Source organism: Durio zibethinus, chromosome 16 (assembly GCF_047325235.1).
Source record: "Durio zibethinus cultivar Kanyao isolate XHJ-2024 chromosome 16, ASM4732523v1, whole genome shotgun sequence".
NCBI lineage: Eukaryota > Viridiplantae > Streptophyta > Magnoliopsida > Malvales > Malvaceae > Durio > Durio zibethinus.
In genome coordinates, this window is record NC_143177.1 from 21923867 (window position 1) to 21950810 (window position 26944).

General features: G+C 34.5%; 3 protein-coding genes, 1 long non-coding RNA gene and 1 pseudogene across 6 annotated transcripts; 3 read left to right on the forward strand and 2 right to left on the reverse strand.

Moving 5' to 3' along the window:
• The first annotated feature begins 5497 nt into the window (after positions 1–5497).
• LOC111298672 (uncharacterized) lies at positions 5498–9045 on the forward strand. 2 transcript variants are annotated; one of them, XM_089745402.1, is made up of 6 exons: positions 5498–5804; positions 5899–6169; positions 6254–7000; positions 7583–7662; positions 8108–8372; positions 8477–9045. In XM_089745402.1, exons 2-6 carry the CDS (start codon positions 6082–6084, stop codon positions 8734–8736), a joined length of 1440 nt encoding a protein of 479 aa, XP_089601528.1. In that variant the 5' UTR covers positions 5498–5804; positions 5899–6081; the 3' UTR covers positions 8737–9045. The 2 variants fall into 2 exon arrangements, with proteins under 2 accessions (XP_089601528.1, XP_089601529.1); XM_089745403.1 differs by lacking the exon at positions 5498–5804 and having other exon boundaries at positions 5834–6169.
• Positions 9046–11027: 1982 nt separating this feature from the next.
• On the forward strand, positions 11028–14440 carry LOC111295597 (heat shock 70 kDa protein, mitochondrial-like). Its single transcript, XM_022889145.2, has 6 exons — positions 11028–11201; positions 11799–11860; positions 11950–12028; positions 12131–12697; positions 12778–13398; positions 13597–14440. The coding sequence occupies exons 1-6, from the start codon at positions 11127–11129 to the stop codon at positions 14224–14226; spliced, it is 2034 nt and encodes a 677-aa protein (XP_022744880.2). The 5' UTR covers positions 11028–11126; the 3' UTR covers positions 14227–14440.
• Positions 14441–14537: 97 nt separating this feature from the next.
• On the forward strand, positions 14538–18035 carry LOC149514437 (uncharacterized; annotated as a pseudogene).
• An 863-nt stretch (positions 18036–18898) lies between these two features.
• On the reverse strand, positions 18899–22242 carry LOC111295606 (transcription factor GTE7-like). Of its 2 annotated transcripts, XR_002690846.2 has the most exons (4): positions 20570–22242; positions 20253–20457; positions 20017–20164; positions 18899–19910 (listed from the first exon to the last, which is right to left on the reverse strand). XR_002690846.2 is itself a non-coding variant. In XM_022889156.2 (3 exons), the coding sequence occupies exons 1-3, from the start codon at positions 22010–22012 to the stop codon at positions 20106–20108; spliced, it is 1707 nt and encodes a 568-aa protein (XP_022744891.2). In that variant the 5' UTR covers positions 22013–22242; the 3' UTR covers positions 18899–20105. The 2 variants fall into 2 exon arrangements, 1 of the variants encoding a protein (XP_022744891.2); XM_022889156.2 differs by having other exon boundaries at positions 18899–20164.
• Positions 22243–25973: 3731 nt separating this feature from the next.
• On the reverse strand, positions 25974–26716 carry LOC149514438 (uncharacterized). Its single transcript, XR_016328726.1, has 2 exons — positions 26346–26716; positions 25974–26186 (listed from the first exon to the last, which is right to left on the reverse strand). It is a non-coding gene; the product is annotated as an uncharacterized LOC149514438 (long non-coding RNA).
• Between the last annotated feature and the right edge of the window lie 228 nt (positions 26717–26944).

The following is a 26944-nucleotide window of genomic DNA, read 5'->3' on the forward strand; positions in this document are numbered from 1 at the left end:
TCATGAAAAAAATATAATATACATTAGTGTATAACTACAATTATTAATGTCAAAGTTTCTATATCCTATAGTTTTATTTTTTTAATTATATCCTATATATATATAGATAAGAGCCTTGTACAAAATTATAATTCTAGTAAGCCACATTTGTTATTCTTATCCTCAGTTTGACAAACACATTTTTCACAAATGGATGAAAAAATAACTTAAATGAAAAAGAAGATTAAAATAAAAAAAATATGAATTTTATAACTTAATTTAAGTAAATTTTATATTTTTATTATATTTAAATAATTCTTAATTTTTAATTTACATCCAAATAAATTATTAATTTTTACTTTTTATTCAAATAAATTTTTAATTTTTAATTTGTATATGAATAAACTTTAAAAATAAATTAATATTTTATTTGATTTAAAATTTTATTTTGATATAAATTAAAAGATAAAAATTTATTTGAATATAATAAAAGTATCAAAATTTATTTAACAAAAATAAAATAATTTAAAAGCTTTTTTATTTTTTAATTGAAAAAGAATGCAAGTAATGAATTTAAATATTAATTTAATTGATTTATATAATTATTTTTAAAATATAATATTCCTTTAACTTTTGTAATTTTTTTTATATCCGCATATTATATCTTCCTCTATAATATATATATATATATATATATATATATTTATATACAATCAATGTAATTTCATTCATTTTATTTTTCTCATTTAAGCCTATGGCCATAACATTGCAACTTGTCTTTCTAAAAAGAGGGTGCTTCAGTTGTTCCATCAAACGACTGATCATAGTCTTCCGCTTTACGACGCTTCATGACCTAGTAGCCACAGAAATTTTTAAGAAAACATAAAAATTTGGTTTTGAACCAAATCTTTTCTCCTTTTCTTTTGTTATAAGGTTTTATCCTTTCTTTGAAACTAAAAAAAAAAATGACTGATCGTAGTAAGATTTCGTATGATGTAATAATGTGATAAAAGTAATGTAGACATATAAATTTTTGTATCAAGGTGAAACGAAAAACTCCATTAAAAAAAAAAAAAAAAACTTGAAACTTGACAGAAATATTAGGCCCAAGCAGTGCTAATCCATGAATTAGCTGTTGTTTCTGCGCTTGGCCAGAGTCATCGACATGTCGGGAAACCTGAAAAAAAAAAACAATGCGAGAAAATTGGTGGAATCTATAGAAACATATCCTCTAGAGTTCGTTGGAGAGTTAAAGAGGGAAATTGACAGGCATTCAGCAATAGCTGCAACATGACAAGTGCTTTGTCAAATTCTTTCTTTTTTTTTTTTTTTTCATGTGGGGGGCTTTAGGAGACAGTACCCCTTGCGTGGATTTGATTGTCCTCAATCAAAAAAACAAGGATTTATTTGCTGGGATTCATAAACCGCTAATTCGCTATGGAATTAATATTACAAGTAGGGCAAGTGGAATATTTATTATGGATCTAGTGGGTGATAATTTAACATTACTATTTGCTTTCAAAAATATTGCTAGGCGACTTGGTTTTTGACTTTCAAAGCGGCGGGGGAGTGTCTGGGGACAAGAATCAAGAACCAAGTTTTCATCTTGTACACAAGTTTTTATGTATGATTACTTGCCGCTGGTTTTAGAATGCTGTATGAATCATTTATCTCACTGTTATATCTATATTTTATTTACTAGAGACACCGATGCAGAAGGTAAATATTTTCAAATACGGGCTATATTTTTTTTTATTCCAAAATGATCAAGTTGAAGCCCAAAATAATTGGGTCAAAGGATCAGCGACCCTTAGTATCCCATAGTCTCTTGCAGCATCGGCCCAATTTACAGCCCTAATACTACCCCATGATGTAAAACGTAGAAAACCACAAAAACCAAGTAAAACTTCTGAGATTTTGGAGTTAGGAACTTGGGATCCTTTTGGTCATTTTCTGAGTTGCAAATACGATCACACTGATTGCATGGAGTCTGTTTAATTTGTATTAATTATATGGTGTCACATTAATATGTAGCATGCGTGTCTTCCCCAAATCTCTCTTGGCCATACCCTTCCCTCTCCCTTTTCTCTTTTCATTTCTATAATATTCTGTTAGTAAATTTTGTCCTTTACTATGGTTTTAGGGAGTTAGAGCAGATGGCAACTCTGATATAAGTGATGAAATTGGCAAGCAACTAAGTCTAAAAGTTGCTACAGCTGGTCTAAGATAATTTTTTAGATAAGATTTTTAGGATGTGTTTGGTATATAAGATTATAACAAGATAGAATAAGATGACATTATAAATATGATTAGATTAAATAATATCATTTTATTTTATATTTGATGTATACAATGATTAAAATAAAATTATTTATTTATTGATCAAAATATATAAATTTAATCTTATGAATTAAAAATAATTTTTTTTACATTGAGAAGATTGAATCATCTCATACCAAGAGGCTAATTAATTCTCTTTGTAATTATATCCTTTCATTTAGATACGAATCAAATATAATATAAAATAATTATTATTTTATCTTATTCATTATCTTATATACCAAATATGATCTTAAGGATGAAGATTCTCTTCTAAACAAATTAAATTCCCAATGTGGTATCATAAGCTCTTTCATAATCGAGATATGATCATTGTATTTGTCTTGGAATATATGCATTGATGATGTCAGACCCATAGGGGCTGTTATATACATATGCAAAGGAAAAATCTTAAGATGTGCCTAAAGAGCACAAATACTGCAACTGATACATCTGAAGTTGCAAAGGTTGTTATAGTAACAAATGCAATCATAAGTTCATCTTTACTCTTTATTGTTCATATGAAAATTTTGTGATAAACCTTCAAATGATTTTTTTTCCCTTTGTAAACTAGAAGGCATATGCCGGAGGTGGCTGTCCAAGTTCCAGCTCCTTTATCATAAGAATGGATGAGTATAATCAGTGATTACTTCGAGTTACTTTAGGGTATTAAATATGTCCTTGAGGCACTCCCTTGACAATTACATTGTCCTATAAAATTAAATACGTAGACCATCTCATCTCCTTAATATCTTTCTTTGCCTGGACATAGATTTTCTTTTAGAAAATTCAATTGGAAGTTTCAATTTCTTTTGCTTAATCGCAAAAAAGGCACAGCAAAATTTCCCTTGTATTTCATAAAGTATTCCCAAATTGAGACTTCTGGTGCTGATGGTGATTTTTTTTGGACATAAACTTGCTCTTTGGCTACAAATAAATCCAAAGAATGCACCTGAATGTTAAGGGAAGCTTTTTGAACAATATCTTCCATATAACATAGAAACATCTGTCGATGCCTTAAGTTTTTAAGCTATACTTTTATGTCCTTGCTAATTCATGGTGTGCAGTGCACATCTTGAAAGATTTAACTGAGGAGTGCATTCATTAATTCACTGGACAACCTTCAACCATTATTCCCTTGTCCGTTGGACAAGTTGCTAATTCACAATGCTAACCGTCCATGCCCCACCATGTCACACTTCGATTTTCCATTCCCACTGAAAAGTACAATAGTATTGCCATGAAAGCAACCCCGGCATCTAGAGCTGCTGAAAGAATGTAATTGTCCCTTTGCCGCCACTGCTTTCGTTAGTGGACAATGAAAAAGTTGAAAATAGTTCCATTTATAATCCAGGCATTGTAGTTTAATGGTGTTGCTGGTGGCATCATTCCTGTTGCTCCTAGAAGGACTGGAAGGTTAACGAGGGTAATCCAAAATTGCTCGGGAAATGTCTTGTGCACGAGCCAAACAATGACAGGTCCTAATGCACCTCCTACAAAGAACCAATTCATCGTCCGATTGTTGTCTCGAGATCCAAAGATCCATTTGGTGCCCATCAAACCCCATATAACTGATGCATCAGAGAAGAGTCAGTCACCGGGGCATGTCCAGGGACTGTCAGCGGGAAGGAGATAAGCAGATGCAAATGCCAGAGAAGTAAACTGTCTCAGATGCCGTGCCTTAAAGAGAACACTGATAAAAAAAAATGTATGTCCGCAGATAAGCTATACTTCCTGCATCTCAAATTATTTAACTTTCATGAACTTCAAAAAAAAAAAGTTTTCATTGTGTTCTCATTTTTTTTTAAAGTAAAAAACCCTTTAACCTACTATCATGTTTCTAAAAATATTTTCTTTTTTTTCCATTATATATAAATTAGTTTTTCATTATGTCAATTAATGTTAACGATAGTACTCAAATTTTGTTTATCCGTGAATCGTATTCAAGCTTGAGCCAGCCCGGGAGCTGGCCCATTAATCATACTCTACGCTTTAGCGTCCAATTCCAATTTTTGCATGGATAGGCTACCCACGACATTTTTGGGCTCCATGGAGACCCATCATACTTGTCTAGGAGGCTTAATGTACCATTGGGCTTGACCTGTGAACAGGGTCAGGAGAGATGGCCCATATGTTATTTAGCAGTTATTATTCCAAGAATTCTTTAAGTTACTGGGCAGGCTTTTCTGATCAGCGGTCACTCAAATCTCATAAGACCCCTGGCTACATAATTACCAATGAAAATCATTTTACCAAATATTCCAAATGATTTGTTTTCTAAAACAAGGAAACACATATCTAAAATTGTTCAACAAAGGTAAGGTCCACCGGATCCCAATTAAAGCTGTTAGAATTAAATCAATTAGTTAAAATTTATTCCAACCCACAATTTATTTTTTTAATTTCAAATTACGTTAATTTTATAAAAAAATTAACAATTTAATAGTTTATCATTAAATCATACTATTATTACTAAAAATAATTTTCGTCTTCATGTTTTTTTTTTCAACAATTAAAAATTATTTTTTTAAGAAAAGACTTCCTATTCTAACAGTTACTACTTTATATAGATATATATATATAAGAGAAAGGGTTTGGACTGTTTTGACTTTGATTTAGACGTGTCAAAACTTAAAACCGCAGACATCCAGAAGCCAAAGAATTGAAGCTGAACGTTCCATTGCACTTGCAAGCTGCAGATACTATTTACTGGATCCATTTTAAAACGTTAACAAATGACAATTATTTCTAGAACTCGTGCTTTTGGACGTCAGATAAAGTGATTAAAACTCTGTTTTCCTCTGCCAATCTACCAGGAACAGAAGGGCAAATCAGACATCCAAAACTCACAAAACAATTCAGCAGAATCTTTAGTTCTACCAAATCTTTAAATTTTTCTCTTTTGTCCAATAATCTTCGGGCTTCATGCAATCGATTTTCACTTTTTTTTTTGTCAAAAACAAATTGAGTACACACCTAAAACTATGAGGATAATAAAAGCAAGAATTCATTCACTGCCCATAAATATAGGCCCCCTCCCCTGTTTTAACTCTTTCACCTCATAAATTTTCATGCTTTCCCCCTCTTATTTATGGGTAATCTTTCTTTCCTTTTAAACAACCAAAATTAACCTGATTTTATGAGGTTTAGTATTGGTAAACTTTAAATATCTATAAATAAAATTTTTAAAATTTGGTAGGGGATTTGAATAATTATAGTAAACCTCGAGTCTCTGAGAAACTACTATCGTAACAACACGTCTTCCTTTTCCTTGAATCTAATAATAATAATATTAATCTATGTTGTATTTTTCCGACAGTTTCCATTTTCCAAAATGTTCTTAATTTGATTTATGTGTCATGTCTTATTGCCACATAGAAGACTTTTGGATCTTTCTTCTTGATGTTTTTCTGGTTAAGTTTGAACAAGCTTTGTTAATTCTGATCTGGGTTTTCTTGTTTAGGCCAAGATATTCCTGTTTTTTAATATTTTTTTTTTTTGTTGAGGTATGCAAATTATCTTGTAATTTCTGGCTATTGAAATGTTTCAAAATTGCATGGGATTTATAACTGGTGAAGTTGGAATCTTTGTGGCTTGCAGGAGAACACCAGTTGGCTTTCTTGCAAGTTTTGGTGAATAATTCTGATATGGGTTTCTATCTATTGGATCTCTGTTCTGGTTCTGCTTTGTTTCGAAGACATTCTTTTTCATCCTCTGCTATCCCCCTTTTTCGTTTCTATAATTGAATCTGGGTTGAATAAAAGATGGGATTTTGCTGTTGAAATGTTACATTTTACCTTCAAGAAGCAGCTTTTCTTCGAATGTTCTGAAGCCCAATTGGATTCAATCGGGATAGTTGAATTTGAAATTTGTGAGTCGTACAATCTTGATCCAACTCATTGTATTTCGTTAACTTGATTGGTCAAAGGTAGTTAAATTAAAGTTATGGATTTAGCTCAGGAAGAACCAGTTGGAGATGGAGAAATGGAGGAATTGGTTAGAGTATCCTCTGGTAATATACCTCTTGCGGAAAATCATCTTCAGAGAACACATTTTCCTGGTATGGTGAGACAGAAAGCCTACGTTTTTGATGGTCTTGGAAATTATTATAATAAGGAGTGGGATCTTGCTGAAGGTGGTGGCCAGGAGTTTTGTTGGTACCATGTAGAACTTCCCAAAGGGAAACAGAAACTCTCACAGTCTGCACAATACCTTATAGATGTTCTTTGCCCACCTTTAAAGCTTCAAGACATTCTCTCACTTGTTAGCAATGGGCCATTTTGTGGACATGTTGATGGAGCGCTTGTTTTTAGGGTTAATTCACCTGGTCCTCCCTCCAGTAATTTTACATTTAGACTAGCTGCAAGGGTTACTGAGAATTCAGTGATTACTGTGTCTTTGGGACGTGTTCCCAGATTAGGTTTCTCACCAGTCGGTCAATCTCTTCTCTCAGAGATTCCTAGCGTTGAAAGCCCATCATATTATAGAGGAGAGAGGGAGGAAGGGAGTGGGATTGTTATAGGAGAACATGTTCTTGAGTTCTTATTGACAATGAATCACTCTGAGGAGGCTGATAATCCTGTTCCAAAGTCTGTCTCAAACCTCGTAGTTCACATCATTGACACACATGTGGATCATCTTCAAGATGTTGTTACTAAACTCGAGATGGAGCTGGATTCAGTGGAGCTTGAATTGGATAAAGGTAAATTTCATCCTACAGAATTTATTCGGCCCCTTATCTAAATAAACACTAGCCTAATTCCTTTTCTGTTAAATTGGTTTATAGCTTTCTGTGCTATGGACTGAAACCTTTTTGAATTCCATATTTCAAGTTCATATGGGAATAAGCGGTTTAAGGATTTTCATTGACACTGAATGAGCTTGTAAATGTAGATCCAATTTAAACCACAAATGCATGTGACCTGGTAGATTTTTCTATGAACTTTAAGGGCATTATACTCTCTGAATACTTAGGATCAATTCCATTTATTTACATTTTCTTAAACCATCCTTGGAACTTCCTGTAACCTCTTTGGGCAAAAGTTAGGATATTAGAGGCATTAAGCATTTAGCATTTGTGTTTAATTGCATTGGCGAGGATGCTTTTCCACATATATACTCTCCACTTGAGATATGAGAAACATAGGTTTTTCTCATTTTCATTTTCTTGTGCCTTCTTAGCTCATTCCCTAGTTTATATTGTGCACTTTTTAAAGTTGCATGCTTTATTTTGGCAATGAAGTTATCTGTAGATGCAAGTCATACTTATTCTGCTTAATCTCAGGTGGAGATGCTTTAAAGAAAGAGATGCTAGATGATAGAAGATTCCCCAAAATGCATCTAAATTTGCAACGACTCCTGCAGGTAATTTACATGCTTTCTAAATGGCTACTAGGCAGAAAAATTTGTAAGTTGCTTGGTGGTTAACTTAGACATTGCCTTTGAGGAATTATTTTAACCAATCGAAACCTCCATTGAGGAGCCATAATGAAAAAGCAGAAAGGCACGAAGACATGCTAGGCAGGGCTCAATCAGGTCCCTTCATCATCGAAGTTTAACCGTTTCTGGGGATGTGATGGATGTCAGCTCCTTGTCAAACTACATAGTAATGGGTTGCTGTTAAAGATTTCACTTTTGAGGGTTACTGAAAATCCAATGATTGGTTGTTCTTGCACTCATATTTTCTGATAATCCACAGGGATGTGATTTGGTTGAAACTCCCATTTATTTTGAGTTTTGATTTATTGGCTGTGCAATTAAGACCATGAGAATAAACCCTCTTTGCTTATATGTATTCTCCAAAATGCAGGTTATAGCCCATGGGGAGCAAGTATTTCCAAGAGTCAAGGAAAAATGTTCTTCTAAACATTGGTTTGCAAGTGAAGACATCAGCTCCCTTGAAGAGCTGATTGGACGTTTGAGGAGGCTGAAAGAGAACGTAGGGTTTCTAGCAAATCGTGTTACTGCAATTCAGGCTGGTTTGGATAGCTGGCAGTCTGAGCAAATTAACAGAAAACTCTATTATCTCTCTTTCCTTTCTATAATATTCCTTCCTTTATCTGTCATCACTGGAGGTAATATTTTTTTTGTCTGCCTTTCCCTTGTTGTAGGAGCTCTGATTTGTTGATAGATCTTAGGTGGCAGGTTTGAACTCATTGCTTTTTGTTGAATATTTCAGTGTTTGGAATGAATGTGGGTGGAATTCCATGGACTGTGCAAAAGGACCCTGCACTAAAAGATGGTTTCCGCAATGTCATGGTTCTCTGTCTAGCAATGCTGCTTCTAGTGTTGCTATGCTTTATTTTCCCTGCTCTTTATACCCGACTGACTGCCTGGTATAGGAGGAGGTCTTTGAGAAGAAGTTGGTCTCGTAACAGGAGATCATTCCTCAAGAGAACCTTTGGAATTCAAGAAAGAGGTGGTTACCACAGGATTTGACAGTTAAAGAAAGCCATTATCATGGTATTTTCATTAAATTAACCTTAATTGGCTCCTCAATCACACGTGTTAAGTGTACCATTCTATACACATATAGAGTTGTCATTAGCATCATTTGACTGGGCTAAAAGTAGAAATACCGTGTTCATCACTTACTCGTATTTAGACTAGAGGTGGTGAAGGTGCTTCATTAGAGATGAGTCTTATTCTTTTGCCCATTCTGTTGTATGTTATATCATTTTTGAAGGTTTAACTGTACAGGTGTTTCTATTAAAGTTTGACTATACAAACACACAAAATTTGAGTTTTATTGCAATCTCAATTGTATGGTAATTGCAACACAGTGGCACTGACATTTAAGTTCCATTTTGTATATTTGATGGTTTTTCAATGATGTCTGTGTTCAGCTTCCAGCCTTCCAAGTATCAACTTTAGCTTTGTTGAGGAATCTGGAAGTCAGGTTCACTATGCTGTGAAAGCAGGAATTTGGCTTGAAATTTTGAAGTTGAAACCCAAGGTACTAACAGAAATTGCTTGAGTAGTAAGTTTCAAAATGAAGTGAAAGGTGTAGTTGGTGTACATATAGGTGGATTAATCATAATCCTTTCCCTTTTCAAATGTCTTATAGCATATAAGTTTTTTCTGAATTCTGTCACGAACCATGTGTACCAACTATCAAAGCATATAGCTCAAAGGAAACCATCAAAATCTTTTTTCTTTTTTGGTTACAAATAAAGTCACAGTGAAAGAGTTGCAAATGCTTAGATGTAAACTTTAAACCTACAAGATTTCACTTTTTAATAAAATAATTGCATGGATCAAATAAATTAAGTTTTGCGCTTCAGAACTTTTTTTTTATTTTAGTTCTTGAAAACACACGCTTTCAGCACCATATTTGTTAGTTTTGTTGGTTAGAAGCCATTGTCTGGTGCAATGGTAAAGGTTACTTCTTCACAAAAATGCCAATGGGGTAGGATTATTAACACATTACCCTTCCATGATCAGCAGATAAATACCATTTCCTTCAATTCGGCATAACTTTAGCCTTTGTCCCCTCTCTCTCTTTCATGTACTAACCCTGAGTTACTTGCAACCTGCCAGGGACAACTAGCCCTTTAAAGCCATGAAAAATCTTAGGAGAAGTGTTTTTAGGAACAAAGTGTCAACCTATGTTAAGCCACGAATGGTTGTCCTAGCTCTAGTCAGCGCCTTGGACTTTTTTACACTGAAATCAGCCATTGCATACCAATTTTTTTCACCATTGGTTTCACGCTTGAATTTTCTGTTTCTTCTTTTGAAAAACTTCAACTGTTGTTAATAGCTCTAAACAAAGGGAAAAAAAAATAAAAAAGAAATGGAATTACAAGGAAAAGCTACCTATAATTTTTCATGTGAGCAGACAGATTGGGTGGCATAAGAAGCTTCAACCCCGCATTTCGGAAAGCCAGACCTTTCTTTAGTTGAGGAATAACAATTTTGGAATCCTTTGTGACAAATTACACGTCCACTTGCAAGGCAAAAATTTTGAATTCAGAAAGCTAAGCTGGATAAAATCATTTTAATTTGTAAATTATGGTCGGCGCTTATTACATGATTGGACGTTTGTGTTAATGTTATAATTTGAATTTAAAACATGTTAATGAAATTTTTTTAAGTAATTTAATAAATTTGAATTCTGCATAATTGGATGATTTAATTTCATTTTTAGTTGAACTCAGTTTTTTTTAGTATAAAAAAAGTTGCATTTTAGGGATAAAAAAATTTTAGGATTTGAATTTAAATTTATTAAATATTATTTTTTTAAAATAATGATGTATTAAATTTTATATTCAATTTGATTTCAACTTTAATAATCATAAAATCACTATTTCAATTTGTTACCAGTTCCACAATTAAATTAGTCTTCCTAAAGTTTTTTTTTTTATTTAGTTAAAAAAGAAAAACAAAAACCATATTTCTCAAAGCCAAATCTAATAAAAAACCAAAATTTTTTTTGCAGGAGTGTGTACAAAAAATTAATAATAATAAATTAATAGAAATAATTTAGAAAATGATGTAGCAAAAAAATAATAATAATAAATTAGTAGGAGTAATTTAGAAAATGATGTGGTTTATACCAACCATCAGATTGAGTTTTGTTGGCTTGGCATATGTGAACCGGAAAAACGAAAGGCTAAATAGCGGCTCGCCTCGCCGAGCTCTTTTTAATCTAGAACCTTCTATCTCTTACCAGAAAATCTCAATAATCCCATTTCCACCTTATAAAACTAAAGTGTCTGCCTTAGCAAAGCAAAACCCTAAACCCTAGAAAACTCGTCTTACTTTATTTTAACCGAAGTACCCTCATTCAATCTCCATTGATTCTTTGCTGCTCTTTCTAGGGAATAGCTATGGTAACGGCAACACTGCTCCGTTCATTTCGACGCCGTGATGTGGCCTCTGTACCTCTCTCCGCTTATAGATACGTAAGTTTCAAACTCTTTTTTTGTTTGCTTTAAAACTTTTCGTGTTGTTTTTTATGATTTTCTTGATTGATCTGTGGTTCCTAGTTTTATCTTCTGTTTGGTTGTTGAGAAATTCGAGAAAAAAAGAAAATTTATCTAGATTGTATTCTTTGATTGGGAGGTTGCTAAAAGTATTAGATATTTTGCGTTTTTTTGATTCATTCATTTAAAGTGGAACTTTTGCGAATATTATTTGTTTATTTGGAACTGATGATATATAAATAAGTTGATAAAGAGCTTGTTTGTATGATTAAATTGAAGTTGGATGGTACTGTCCATTAATCTGTTTGGTAATTAAAGGATGATTACATATAGTTTTTTATTGACTTTGTGTCGCTTATAAAATGAGCTTATGTCTCTAACTAAAATCGAGTTACTGTTGTTAGCCAAGTGGCTCGTCAGGTCAAGTTGGTTTAAGCTTTAGTTACTGGGGTTTCTTGAAATATGCTTGAGATTTGTCTGTGAAAATGGTTATTGCAGTTTGTTTGCTAAGGACTTGAATAATATTCCCGGTGAATGAAATGGATGGTGCCTCATGCTTAATTGGTTTTTGTGCAGCTTGCTAGCAATGGCAAGAACCCGGTAGGAATTAATTGGACAAGTTTTTCTAGAGCTTTCAGGTAACCATAGTTTGGGTTATTCTCATTATTGTTTTTTTTAGTAAATTTTTGATTGCTCAATTTAACTCTTTTCTTTTCCTTGAACATAGTTCAAAACCTGCTGGCAATGATGTTATTGGTATTGATTTGGGTACAACCAACTCCTGTGTTGCTGTCATGGAGGGAAAGGTAAGAATTCGACAAATGGGTTGATGTTCTTAACAATTTTGTTGTTAGCTTTGGAAGGTGAAGTGCCGTGATTATCTCTGATTGAGTCTGTTATGATTTCAGAGTCCCAAAGTTATTGAGAACTCTGAAGGTGCACGGACCACACCATCTGTTGTTGCCTTCAACCAAAAGGGAGAGTTACTTGTGGGCACCCCTGCAAAACGACAGGCTGTGACCAATCCAACTAATACACTTTTTGGAACCAAGCGTCTAATTGGTAGACGATATGATGACCCCCAAACACAAAAAGAAATGGGAATGGTTCCTTTCAAGATTGTCAAAGCTCCGAATGGAGATGCGTGGGTTGAAGCAAATGGACAACAATATTCTCCTAGCCAAATTGGGGCATTTATTTTGACCAAGATGAAAGAGACTGCTGAGGCTTACCTTGGAAAGGGTGTTTCTAAAGCAGTTATCACTGTTCCAGCATATTTCAATGATGCACAGAGGCAAGCTACTAAGGATGCTGGTAGAATTGCAGGCCTTGATGTTGAGAGAATAATCAATGAACCTACTGCTGCTGCACTCTCATATGGAATGAACAATAAGGAGGGTCTTATTGCAGTTTTTGATCTTGGTGGTGGTACATTTGATATTTCAATTTTGGAGATTTCTAATGGTGTATTTGAGGTATGCATCTTTTTTTTAATTCTAAAAGGATTTGTTTTAAGGATGATTAGGCCAATTGTACTAATAACTACCATATCCAGGTCAAAGCAACCAATGGTGATACTTTCTTGGGAGGAGAGGATTTTGACAATGCCTTGCTGGATTTCTTGGTGAGTGAATTCAAGAAAACTGAGGGAATTGATCTTTCAAAGGATAGACTTGCACTCCAGAGGCTTCGGGAAGCTGCTGAGAAGGCAAAAATCGAACTCTCATCAACATCGCAGACTGAAATCAATCTTCCATTTATAACAGCTGATGCTTCTGGGGCAAAACACTTGAATATCACATTGACCAGATCGAAGTTTGAATCTTTGGTAAATCACTTGATTGAGAGGACCAAGGCTCCTTGTAAGAATTGTTTGAAGGATGCTGGCATTTCCACAAAGGATGTTGATGAGGTTCTTCTTGTTGGAGGGATGACACGTGTACCTAAAGTACAAGAAGTAGTTTCAGGGATCTTTGGGAAGAGTCCAAGCAAAGGAGTGAATCCTGACGAAGCAGTCGCTATGGGAGCAGCAATTCAAGGTGGTATACTTCGTGGGGACGTTAAAGAGTTGCTTCTCCTTGATGTCACTCCTTTGTCACTTGGTATTGAGACGCTAGGAGGTGTATTCACAAGGTTAATCAACAGGAACACAACCATTCCAACAAAAAAGAGTCAGGTGTGTCTTTGGTGCAGATTTATAGCATTTTCCTTTAGTTCACTCAATATTAAATAACAAAAATGGTCATTGGGACAAAATAAGTTGACAGAATTGTTTTTTGGGCATATAAGTGTTGACTAATTTCTTCCAATCACATCTTCCACGAATGTTATTTATCTTCCTGTTTCATGTTTGATGGGGATCCTTGGTTTGCAGGTGTTTTCTACTGCAGCCGATAATCAGACTCAAGTAGGTATCAAGGTACTTCAAGGTGAGCGTGAAATGGCCACTGACAACAAGATGTTGGGTGAGTTTGACTTGGTAGGCATCCCCCCTGCTCCTAGAGGCATGCCTCAGATTGAGGTGACATTTGACATCGATGCCAATGGTATTGTCACTGTTTCTGCCAAGGATAAGGCCACTGGGAAAGAACAGCAGATTACCATCCGTTCATCTGGTGGTCTCTCGGAGGATGAGATTGAGAAGATGGTCAAGGAAGCTGAGTTGCATGCCCAGAAGGACCAACAAAGAAAAGCTTTGATTGATATCAAAAACAATGCAGACACCACTATTTATAGCATAGAGAAGAGCTTGAACGAGTACAGGGACAAGATTCCTAGTGAAATTGCAAAAGAAATTGAGGATGCTGTTTCGGATTTGAAGAAGGCAATAGAAGGAGAGAATGTTGATGAGATCAAGGCCAAGATTGATGCAGCGAATAAAGCTGTCTCAAAGATTGGGGAGCACATGTCTGGCGGTTCTGGTGGTGCCCAAGGAGGTTCTTCTGGAGGTGCTCAAGGTGGTGACCAGGCCGAAGGGGCAGAATACGAGGAGGTGAAAAAGTGAGTGACGAGGCAGTGATTCTGTTAGTTGTTTCTTTTGAGTGGCATTCAACGTTGCCACAGATGATCCTTTCGATTGATGCATATGATGTTTAGCATTTTTGTTTCTAAATAATCACGGTCGAATGTATTATCCTATTAGGAATTTGAGTTCTGAACCCCTTCAATATGGGACAAACATAAATTTTCCAAATGAAAAAAATATGAGATTTCCTTGACTTGCTACATCTTCCGCCCATTCATTAGCACAATATTTGGCTGCATGATACATGAAAGATGCAATAGTTTGCAACTATCACAGATAAAATGTAACGAATGGAGCTTACTGGTATAGGGGGACAATGCTGTTTCTATATGCTGATTTGCCAGGGCTGGAGACTAGCAAGGGTTGGTCGCTCAGATCAGATGGTAATTACGGCATTTCCTTCACAAATACTATGGACTTGAATTGTGATAAGGGAGAAATAATTGCTCAGTTAGTTACTCTTACCTCTAATAAAAAAAGTGAAAGTGAACTCTAGGTTTAGTTCATGCAATCATTTTTAATAAATAATATTCAGCATATATAAAATTTATGTTTGATATTCAAATTTCAGTATTTATAACTTTTATTCTTGCAATTACTTTGTACCAAAAAAATAGAGAAGTGAATTATCCTCTTAATACTTGTTTTCTAGAATACATAATATGAGAATAAATTTATTTATACAGAATCGAAAAACTATCCAAGGGTCTCCATGCAAATTTGCAAAACGTTTCCCTAGAAGGTGGTCATTTATCACGTATCAGCATCACCATCGTCTGATTGTTATCTTTATTTCTTCAGGTTCTTCATCAGCACCTTGAAATTAAAAGTACCAATAAGGTAGCTTTTATTTATTGCATTGTCTAGGTATACTTGATATTAGTATTCGTTTATGCGGTTTAATGTCCTTTTCTTATTGATTACTTTTAGTTTATGCGGTTTAATGTCTTTTTGGAATTACGTAAAGACTACTCTGTTTTGATTAAAGGGTATTCTTTACTCTTTTTTTTGGCTGAAAATTGTTTCAGCAGAAGTAGAAATTTGGGTTTCAATGGCTAGCAGGAAAAGAAACATCCACTCCATAGCTACTGGAAATAATGTGTTTACAATGCCTTCGAACAATAAGAAAATGAAGAAGGATAGAGCATCCGCCATGCCCGTTGAGAGATTTAAAAAAAAAAAGACAAAAGAAAAGATAAGGCCCTGGACAAGGAGAGGCGGTTTTATGCTTTACAAGATAATAAAGATTTGCATCCCAAATAGAAAAGTGTAGCACGCTCATCAGCCAGTGATCTGCATCTGCCTGAGTTCCATCATAGAGTTTCTAGTGACTTATGTCTGGCTGATGCTTCTCTAAAGAAGCTGCAGCGGGAAAATTGGTGGAACAGTTGAAGGAAATTCAGAAGGTATATCAGAGGCTTGTGAATAAGGAGCTCCATGGAGGATGGATTCAATCAGAAAGATGAAAAGGATGATGGCTTGAAAAACTGTGCACCATCTTTGAGATATGTTGTGCTAATCAAGGGAGTTTCTTCATCCAGGGAGGTTTGATTAATTAGCTCTGTTCTAGAAAGTGTTGCATGTAATCAACATTAAAATATGCATTTAAGTTTCTTGTATATGCCTTCCATGGTTAAACTTGTCAATTGAACATGGTGTGGCATCAAGCACTTGAAATAAGCATGTTGTTCTGCTGCTTTTGCAGTGTGCTAGACAAGGTTTTGCTTTGGGTTTGGCCATCTTGATTGCTACAATGGCTAGCATTAGAGTGGGCTCTTCAATTATTTGCTCATGCTGCTCTTGCTGATCTGACAGAGTTATTAAAGAGTGGTTTTGTGATAACAACACTCGTCATGCCTCATGTCAAGGAATCCATCAATGCCTTTATCTCCCCTGCCTCTAAAAACTATACTTGAAGGAGGCAGCTATCTCATTTATATTAGAATTGGTTGAAAAGGTTGTTTTTTTTTTTAGATAAAGTAGAATTTCTTCTTCGATATGCCTGTAATTTTAACTAATGTTGGGAATACTGGACTTGTTAAACCTATGCTAACTAAAAATCAATGCTTAGAAATTATCAAAGTCAAGGGTCATGATATACTTTTTCCAGATGAATCATGAATTATTCCAATAATTTTGGTGGCCCATGAATGTGCAATGTGCATGTAAATATCTTTAATATATGCTTATTATTGGAAGTTGTCTCAGAAATGGATAGATCTTGCAACGTTGAACCGATACGTGTTTGGTTAATGCCTTGTTGTTTCATTCTTTAATCTATGCTTCTAATTTTTCAGTTGCCTGTCAAAGCCTTGTTGAATCACGTTCTTGAAGCTTCTGGCATTATTGAGTGGTTTGAAGAAGCGACCCGGGAAATCCCGATGCTTTGCTTTTTATCTTTGAAAACTTGTCACATCCATTGACAGCATAGTTCTTGACAAACTTTTGCCAAACCCATTCAGCCCAAGCAAACTTTTCTCTGTCGATTATCTATCTTCTCTCAGTAACTGCTTTAAGGTAACTTTTAAAGGCAGGGGTAATTTTGAGGAATCAGCTATAAATATTTTCTAAAACTTCTTTACCTTTTCTTAAACATGCAGAAATCCGCTTTTTGCCAGCCGCGAGTTCATGTTGTGTGGCCTGCTTTTGTAGGTATTCTTCTACCTGATACCAATTTTCAGGCTGAAGATGCAGTATCCGTTTCAAATTTCCGAAAGAAGCAAAAAAGGGGTTGGAAATCTTGCTCTCTGGAGGAAGAAACTGCAAAAAAAACGTGCAGCGTTTTTGTGAGGTTGTTGTTGAAGGATCCCTTCTTCTGTCATCTCATGATTGCAAGAACTTAACACTCGATATTCTACTTCTTCTCCTCCCAAGGTCGCCTACATCTTTAACACCAATTGTTTTGTCCAACAAATTCTTTAACACCAATTGTTTTGTCCAACAAACTTGTCCAATGCTTGATGGATATACTTGACACCAACGACTCCTAGCTGTACAAAGTTGCGCAGCATTTTCTTAATAAATTATTAGATTGGGTTGAAAAGGACAATGATAGAAGAGCAGCTGTTATTGTGGCTTTACAGAAGCACACAAAAACAGTTGAGAATTTGATGGAAGAGATTGAAACAGAAGCAGACTTCATGTTGTTTGTCGAGGACATTATGAACATGTTTCTGGATGAAGATCATGCATGCTTCTGATGGTTTTTCAGACGAGAGTTCAGAGATAGACTCAGTTTGAGGACAAAGATTCTGTCGGAATGTTGGGGAACTTTGATTTTCTAAAAGGCTGGATCATAGAATCCCTGCCTAGTGTATTGAAACATTTAAAGAAGGATCCAGCACCAAAATGCCCGGGTCCAAAGTGAAATTTTGAAGTTCCTATCCATTCAGGATCTATTTTTCCTTCTCTTGGCAATGTTACTTCATTTGAGTTACAGAGGAAATTCAGGTGGCCAAAAGCAGCCACCTCGAGCACTTTGCAGGATGTGCGTTGAACAACTTCAATCATTGCTGGCAAACACTGAAAAGGTAATATTGCTACCTCCCTTCTTTGGTGCAAAGCTTATCATCCGCTCTTTTGATTCTTTGTTTCCGGCTTTGGTGATTCTCTGTATCTTGAATTTAATTGTTGCAAGAATTCATGCAACATATAAAAAGCTGGTTTGCTATGAAAAGATTGGTGTTTAGTGGGTGTCTTACTGCCTTGGAATGTTCTTAAACTGCATTATCAATCTTTAAGCCTAATCTATGGTGAATAGATGATAGAAATTAGGAATGTTTATCTTCCATGGTTATAGTGTGCTTACCAACCTAATTTTTTATGTTTGTCATGATCTTGTTTTCAATTTTTATTTTTTTAACCTTTTGTAGTTCAAGTAGTGAAACAATACTCAGCTTTTGACAGTTAATAATGGCTGGAAGCAAACCATGGATTTATTAGTGATGAAAATAAATGAATGCATTAAGGTACTTGCTCATCCCAATGCTATATCAAAGTGCTCCTTTAACCTGGGAAATACTCTGAAGCTGCCTCTGAACTTGTCATATGCGTAAGAAAGCTTTTGCAGCTTTTGTTATTCACATTTCATCTGGAAAAAATAAGTTGGACAGTGATTCAATGCCAGAATTAATGGATACATTAGTTTCCTTGCTATCATAGTCATCAGTTTATATGCGGTCTTGTCTTATTCCATACCTGCTAGTTTTAGAGCTTTTTTGTTTTTGCCTCTTTCAGTATTCTGTCTTACTGCGTTTTTACTTGGACATTTATGAATAAGGATTTTATTTCTTTATGATAAGAAGATTTTTTTTTGGGAATCCAAAGTAATAGCGGGGCAGTGGTAAAATTAAAACCTACACTCACGGGTCTTTCTCAAAGTCTTTTAGCCAATTAGGTCAAAAGGTGAAAGGCTATTATAAGTATTTTTGAACCATACTCTACCCATAGTTTGAATGATGAAATATGAAGCTTCCTCCCCCAACCATTGTCCCCACTACCCTTTGCTCTCACTGTCAGCATCTCAATCCTTTCAGTGTATATGTTGACCAAGTTGGTAGTGCCATCCAATATCTAATAGAAATCATTCCAATTCGCTTGCTTTCAAGTTTTTTATGTTTTTATTTTTTTATTAATCATCATATCGGTCATATGTTAGAAAATTTTATATGGATATATAGTAACCATTTATCGAACAAGTGTCTATACGTAAAATAGAGGAAACTTGCATGTACAACAAAAAAGACAAACGATAGAGGCAATGCAACTTTTGTTTGCCAAAAGGACAGCGCAGAAGTGGGCTTCTAAATTGTCACTTCGAACAGTTTCCTATTTCCAATAGTCAATTATCATTGGCTTCAAGCAACTGAGAATCTGGGAAAGTAGCATGGTCCCTGCCGACAGAGCAATTACCATCGTAGAAATAACTGGAATGGAACATCTTCTCAATGGCATGGCGACATAGTGGTTGACGTGCAAATCATAGCCTACCAGTTATGGTACGAGTTGAACCTCGCAATTACATAGGGCGAACCTTGCGCTTGTAACTTGTTGGCGCACGAGTGTTTGGCCTATCGGGCAATCTTGTTCCATTGGAAAAGAGCATATACATATGGCAAATTTCCTTTTCGCTTAGAGGCGGCACCATTATGTGTTTCTCATGTTCCCACCCTCAAATATCAAAGCCAGGCAGTTGCCGCCTCTCATCCAATCCTTTCCAAATATAATCGAAATTCGTACAGGGTTGCTTTTTACGGTTATCTTCTCCCTTCTTTTCCTCCAAAAGGCTACAACCACCGTTCCAGTTATGATTTTTTTTTTTACCAAGGGAATAATATGCACTCAAAAAATTGCATTACGAGTCTGTTGCTATATACCCATCCTACCAACAACCAAGAAGCAAAGATTAAATTGTAAATGCCTCTATTGATACTGAAAATCAAGTATTAGGGTTGATGCATACAAAGTGTTTTCCAACCCCGTCGATCTTCCCCTCCTACCTATCTTCTACCAAATCTCTTAACTCTTTTCACTACATTTCCCTACCCACTAAAATCCACATTCATTTTTCTGGCCAAGGTGGCCCTATTTCCAATTTCGTCATATTTCTTTCCTCCAAAGAGAGCAACCATTACAATTCACACAACACACTTAAAGAACCCACCCTGTACAGCAACAAAAAAAGAAAAAGAAAGCTCACACATTCAGCATTTAATACTACTGAAATCCACATCTAATTTTCAATTTGTTAGGAATGTTAGCAAAATGTACCTCATCTATATCCCACCCAACTCTGGATTGCCCCAAAATCTCGGCTGACAAGCTTCAAAAACAAATAATTCATTCTTCAATCCAAGGCCTTAATTCCTCACATCATCAGCATCAGAATCACTTCCTGAAGAACTCCCAGAATCCGAATCTGCAATAATAACCTTACAAAAGTAAGAATTTTTTTTCCTTCATCTAGGAACCATCATTCCAAAATTCATAATTTAGTCGAGTAATACCGCTTGAAGACGATGAATCACTGCTTGAACTGCCGGAGCTGCTAGAACTGCTACTAGCATGATCATTATCCTTCTCAATCTCTACAGGTGGAAAACTGCTCATTGGCATTTCATCCCCAATATCTACATCTTCATCGCCAGCATCCCCTTTCTTGGGCTTCTTCGTCTCCATTGCAACCTCAATCTTCTCCACGGTTACTTCTTCCTGTATTTTCCATCATTCTCCAATCGGTATCAGTACAAATATAAATCCATCAAATTCATATGATAAAGATCAAAATTATCATTTACCCATCAAGCAATCACAATGTGCTTACCCTATTGCTGTCATTAGATGCCACATTGTTTGCCATCAATGCTTGCCGCTTAATCTTGCTGACCATCTTCTTGTAATTAGTGACAAGCCTATCCAACTCCCACAGCGTCTCTGTATCCATTGCCTCTATATCAAGTTCAATCTCATCCCCATCCTGCCTCAAATGCCCATTCCTCTTCCTTATAATCTGAACCACATTATTCATCTTCTCCTGCGGCAAGCTCTGCAATCCAATCCCCAATTTTTGCTTCTCCTCCATACTCATTTCCCTCTTGTTCGGATCCTTAGCCTTTGGCTTTGGCTGCTTCAGTGGCTTCACTGGCGGTGCCCTAACTGGTGAAGCCACCCTCGCCAGTGGATGAAACTGCATCTGAGATGGTGGTACATTTGAGTCTGAAACAAAGCCCGAAACCCCACCAACTTTTCCAGATCTTGCCACAATGTCAATTGGATCATCCCCATCAATAACCATCTCCCCATCCCTTTCCCTATCGTTCTTCAACCTATCAGCTTCGCCATGATCCCAAGAACTTGCCTGCAACTCTTCCTCATAATAACCCCTTTCTTGTGGCTCTTCTTGCTCCTCCAATTTCAAACTCAATGGCCGGAACAATTCCTCAAATCTCGCAAGCAGCTGCTCAGCCAACACATAAACCTCATGCCCCTTAGGGTTATACAACATGGCGTTATTAAAAGTCAGCCTAACATCGGCCGCGAAGTCCAACGGTGACCCATAAAAATTCTTGGCCATCTTCGATTTAACAGTACCCAGATCCATCGGCTTCTTGATTATATCATAATAATCATGAAGCCCCATCCGAACGACATCCACCGGCGAATTGAAGATGTACCCATACTTATGCTTCATCAATTTGTTCAAGATTTGGGAACAAATTTTCATCGAATGAGCCGTAGATGCTTTTCCGTTCTCTTGAGGGTTCAATGTCTTCAATTCTTTGCTGAAATTTGGGGGCAAAGACCGTTTGTTTCCTGAAATGTTTTTTTTGGGTAAGGGTTTCTTATTGGAATTGGATCTCACGTGAAAATCATTCGAATCGATTCGATTCTTCAATTCACGAATCTGCTCCAACTCGGCAACCAACCGGTTCTTCAGATCAATCAACTCTTTCCTCGAATAAGAGCTGATGGGAAAGTTGACATAAGCGCCAGAGCTGAAGTCGTTAAGTTTCCTATTAATCGATGATGCATCATCAGAAGCAGCGGATTGCGTCACAGCAGGGGAATCATTGACGACGTGGCCTGCAAAGTCATCCGGTTGCGCCAACTGATGATGGAAATGACGTTTCTTGTTGAATTTAGGTTTAGGGTTAGGGTTTGGTTTTGTTGCTGTTAAGGGAACTTTGCCCATGAATGTACCGACACTGCTTTTCGGCTGCGGTGGCCAATTCGACTCACTTCGATTCGTTAACACCGCCGACGCCATTAAATTTTCGGGAGCCGGCAGGGTTCGGGCGCGGGTTTCCCGATTCAGATGGACAAACTACAACCATGAAAAGAGATAGTTTGGTTCCCACGCGTCACCCAAATAGCCACCACGCGCCGCCTTAACCAATATAGCCAAGAACTTGAGACAGGAAAAACCTGAAAACTATTTTATTTCCGGAGAAAATTTACACGTGAAGACTAGGGTTTGGTATCGAACCCTTGATGAGCGAGGAAGAAGAGAAGGCTGGCTCTATTCTTAAAGGCCATGAGATCTGCCCAACTGAGTTTCGGGCAGTATTCTGAGCGTTAGATAGAGTTCTGTTCTTGATCTAAGGATTGTTACAGATTTGGAAGGTGACCAGAAAGCTGGCCCGGTGACCTGGCATTGACGGTTAGGATGGGGACCTTGGAACACGTGTAAAACGGAAAGAGCGTGGATCGGGATCGTAGATTTGGGTTTAGGTTTGGGGTGAATTTGGGGTGCATGTGGCGTGAATTTAGGGTTTTTATGGGGGGTGGCGCCCACCTGGTAATGACGTGGACGAAAAGCCAACAGGGTGGTCCGGCTTAAGCCTGAGCCCACACGGCATGAGTGTTCCAAACGTGTGGGTGTGGAGCGTGTCAAACACGAAGCATAATATCGTAAAATTAAAATGATTAGTACTTATTTACATACTTGAAATTACTAAATCACCCTCACTTAACACAAAATATTCTTTTCCATTTTCACGTGTTCAACTGTTGTTTTTTATCCAAAATTTAATTATGTAGTAAAAATAACTAATGTCGTAATTAATGGACTCCTCGGGGTATAATTAGTTTAGTATTTTGAACCGCGCATGTATTCAATCTTCCTCGTTATAGTTAATATGAAATTCCGTTTGAATTTTCAAATTCATGCACGAAATTTTGTAATGGTTAAAAATGCAAAATCAAATACACTAATAAAAAATAGCTTTAAATTTAAATTAATAATTATTCAAATTTTTATCATCTTATTATAATCAAGATTGTTAATATCATATCAAATAAAATTTTTATTTTTTTTAAATATAATATATATCGATATTAGTTATTTTGATATATTATTTTTAATTTTTTGATTTAATATAAATATATTTATAAATATATATTAATTTGTATATTATAATACTATTAAAAATTTACAAAATAAATATGAAATATCTTTAAAAATCAAATAAATAAATTTTAGAATATAAAAAATAATATTATAAATTTTTTATGATATTTTTAAACACTTAATCTAATCATATGATATTTAAATAAGTATTTTTATACAAATATTAGGATAAAAACAAAAAAGATAAAAAAAATTAATCTTAGCTTCTTGATTGTTAAATTTAAAAAATAGAACACAATTTTTTTTGAAAAAGATTGAAATATTTATGAACTTTTATTTGAAAAAATAAAGTATAAAAGAAAGCAAATTATAATAAAAAAAATAAAAACTCTCAATTTTAAGGGTTATTTTATCAATTAATTATATTTTGATTAGATTAAAAATAGTCAAATAATAAAAAATAAATTAAAAATTACAAAACATGTTTTACATTCACATACTAGTCGAAATAAGGTAATCTATTAAAATTCATCAAAATTAGTTGAAATCAACAAAAACAATTGGTATTATTCGATATCAAATCTGATAAAAAAATTATTTTTAGATATATCATATTTTAGTATAATTAGAGTGATCAATATGATTGGTACCGAAACGAAATTAATAATTATGATTATAATCAATTAAATTTTTAAATATTTATTTTATATAATTAAATTTTTATTGAACAAAAATAAATTAATCGGCATCACAAATTTTCATTAAATTATGACTTAATTGGATAAATTAAATAATTAATTGAATAAAAATAAATATTTAAAAATTTAATTAATTGTTAAAATGTTAAGAATTTGATTGAATATTATAATTGAGAGATTTTTTTTATATACAAGCCATAGTTCTGCAAAACACTTCAAATTATTTGTTTGATTTCATAAAAAAAAATTATTATTATATAATAATGCTTCAAATTATTATTAATTAACTATCAACTATAACATTTGATATAAAAATATTTTTATAAATAATAATTCAAAAGTATTTTTAATAAAAAATATATTAATATTATTAATATTTTGAATAATTATTCATAGTTTATTATTCTTTTTATCTCATTTTCTTTGTCTATTTTTTATTTTTGGAATGTTTCAAAATTATATCCTATCTTTTGAATATTTAAAATTCTTATTTTCATATTTTAAAATTATTTTTTATGATTTTTTTTACTTTTTGACATTAAAAATTATGAAATTTTAATTTTATAAAAAAATTTAAAATTGAATATTATATACATTAAAACAAAAAGAATAATAAATTCTTTAATATTTAATAACTTGCGTCATCAATTAGTTTAAATTATTGGCAAAAAAATAGTATAAATTACATGGTAATAAAATATTAATAGAATTGGCCAAACAATTATTAAAAGATAGGAGTTAAGTGTAAAAATCATATTGAATTTTAACTTCATCAATTTCTGATTAGGTTTTGTCTAATGAAGAAACTTTTCTTCGGTTTTTTTTTTTTTTTCCTGATAAAAAATGTAGTAAAAATATAAAAGAAAGGAAATCAACACAAAATTGGCAGCCAACAAATCGTGACAAAGGATAAATGGCGGGATCCAAGGTTGATTTTGGCGGGGATCGACATCGCAATTTGGCGGGATGAAACATTTCTAAGGTATATTCGTCATTTTGCTTCAATTTTCTGACGCTGCAAAACGGATCGGTATATTTTCGGCATTAGAATCCGATGCTGAGTGTTTCGGCGCGTGCCATCATGCCAATTACCAAAATTAGAGGTGATGGACTTGCAAAACTGAGAGCGCATGGGTAATACTTTATCGAACCAAGGGTAATTATGGTATAAAAGCTGAGAAGACCTTTTTTTTTATTAATATTCCTGCATTTAATTTAATTATATGGGCCCCAAAAAATTTTATTGTTTAGCGAGATTAGGAGTTTTTTTTTTTTTTTTTAATTCTTTAAGTTAGTATTTACTTACGAACTCGAAAATTTTAGTTTTCAAACCGAATTCGATACTAATAACTAAGAGTATTTCAAGTAAAGAAAGACTAAATAAAAATTTAATCACCTTAAGATCATAAAATGGTGTTTTGTCCTGGCCTAAAACAATAAATTCTTTGATTTAGGCGAGTGTTTTAAATGAAAATCATAATAAAATATCATTGTTCATAATCCGCAGTCATGAATTATTTCATTAATTTGTACAAATATTAATTACTAATTTTAATAAAATTTACACATTACTAATTTGCTTGTTGAATTTTATTATGGATCCATTTGATTCTCGGTTAACGTCAGAATAATGCGTTTGATGGTTTTAGCCGATAGTACATTTGGATTGTAAATCTGAAATTTAAATTTAAATTTTTTTGGCTTCAAAAAATTCATTTTGACCCGTTCATGAAATTAAAATGTTTAATTTTAGTTGGATTGCTCAAATTCCTTTTCACACTTAGAATTGGTTCCGTTTTCAACTAATGTGAATTTATTTTTATTCATGTAATGATAAATTCTTTTGATGATAAAATCATTTTTTAAATTGAATTGATAAATTATTTATGATAAATCTTTTGCTAATAGAGTCCTGATCTTTATCAGATAAGATTTGTTCCTTACTTAAGCACACAATAATGGTGGAGAACAAGGACAAAGAGGAATCGAGCAAGACTCAATAGTCATCAGTCAATTCCTAGCTAGCCTAGTATTGCTTGAAGGTACCCATTAGCCCAATTCCTAGCAAAGCCCTCTGCCAAGTCTCCACACCCATTAGCTAAAACACCATATACACACAAGCAACAAGTTTTCAGAAACCATCACACATTCAACAATCGACGACCATTACCAACAACTCGATCAAACAAAGAAGAAGACATTAAATTTTCAACATGGGATTATCAGCAATACTCTAGAAACTGAAAGTGATTAACAATTCTAGATTGAACAACCCAAATAAAAAACATCACCAAACTTGATGGTTACCACCAAATCCGACAGTCACCAAAATAGCCCCCCCACCGCAACAGCCGTCCACTGGCGAGACTAGGTCTTGCCACCGTTATCAATTTCTTGCCAGACAATAGCCCATAAGTCATACCAACACAGTTCATGAAAGAAAAAGCAAAATAAAAAACAAACAAACCGTAAAAAAGAAAAACGAGTTTTCATGGGATTTTGGGTCTTCAAATCTGGTTAGGAAATAGCCAAAAGCAAGGAGAAGAACATACCTTGCAGCAGTGGGAATTGGAGTTACGGAGAAGAAGATCTTGTTTGTTAAACCTACGGCTTTCAAGCCCGATCCATAAAGTTAGAGGCTTTCATATGGAGAATTAACGACCCTACGTGAAAGAGGAGGTTACGAGGAGATATTTGGTGAATTTTAGGCTTCAGCGAAGATCAGATGACGATGGAGTGCGGCAGTCGATGGCACCGCAGTGAACCGCAGTGGTGGCTTGGTAGGAATAAAAAGGAGAGAGAATGAAAAGAAAAGTAAAAAACAACAAATAAATAAATAAATAAAATCTCAACTATTTAAAGGAACTCAAAACGGCATTGTTTGGATTGTTTTTGTTTTTGTTTTGCTTGACCTGCTTGTGATCCGCGCATCTACCCACGTATTATCTAACCCAAACCGTAACCCACTTTCTTTTTGAATAATTGAGCCGTGGAGTCGAGCCAATTTTTGTGAACCGCCAAGCCAAAAACAGTTTTTGGTATATTTTCTATTTTTTATTTTCTTATTTATTTATCTATTTTAAAAAAATTTATAAACTCTTATCAACATATCAAAAAATTTTAAAATTAAAAATATATATAATTTTAAAAA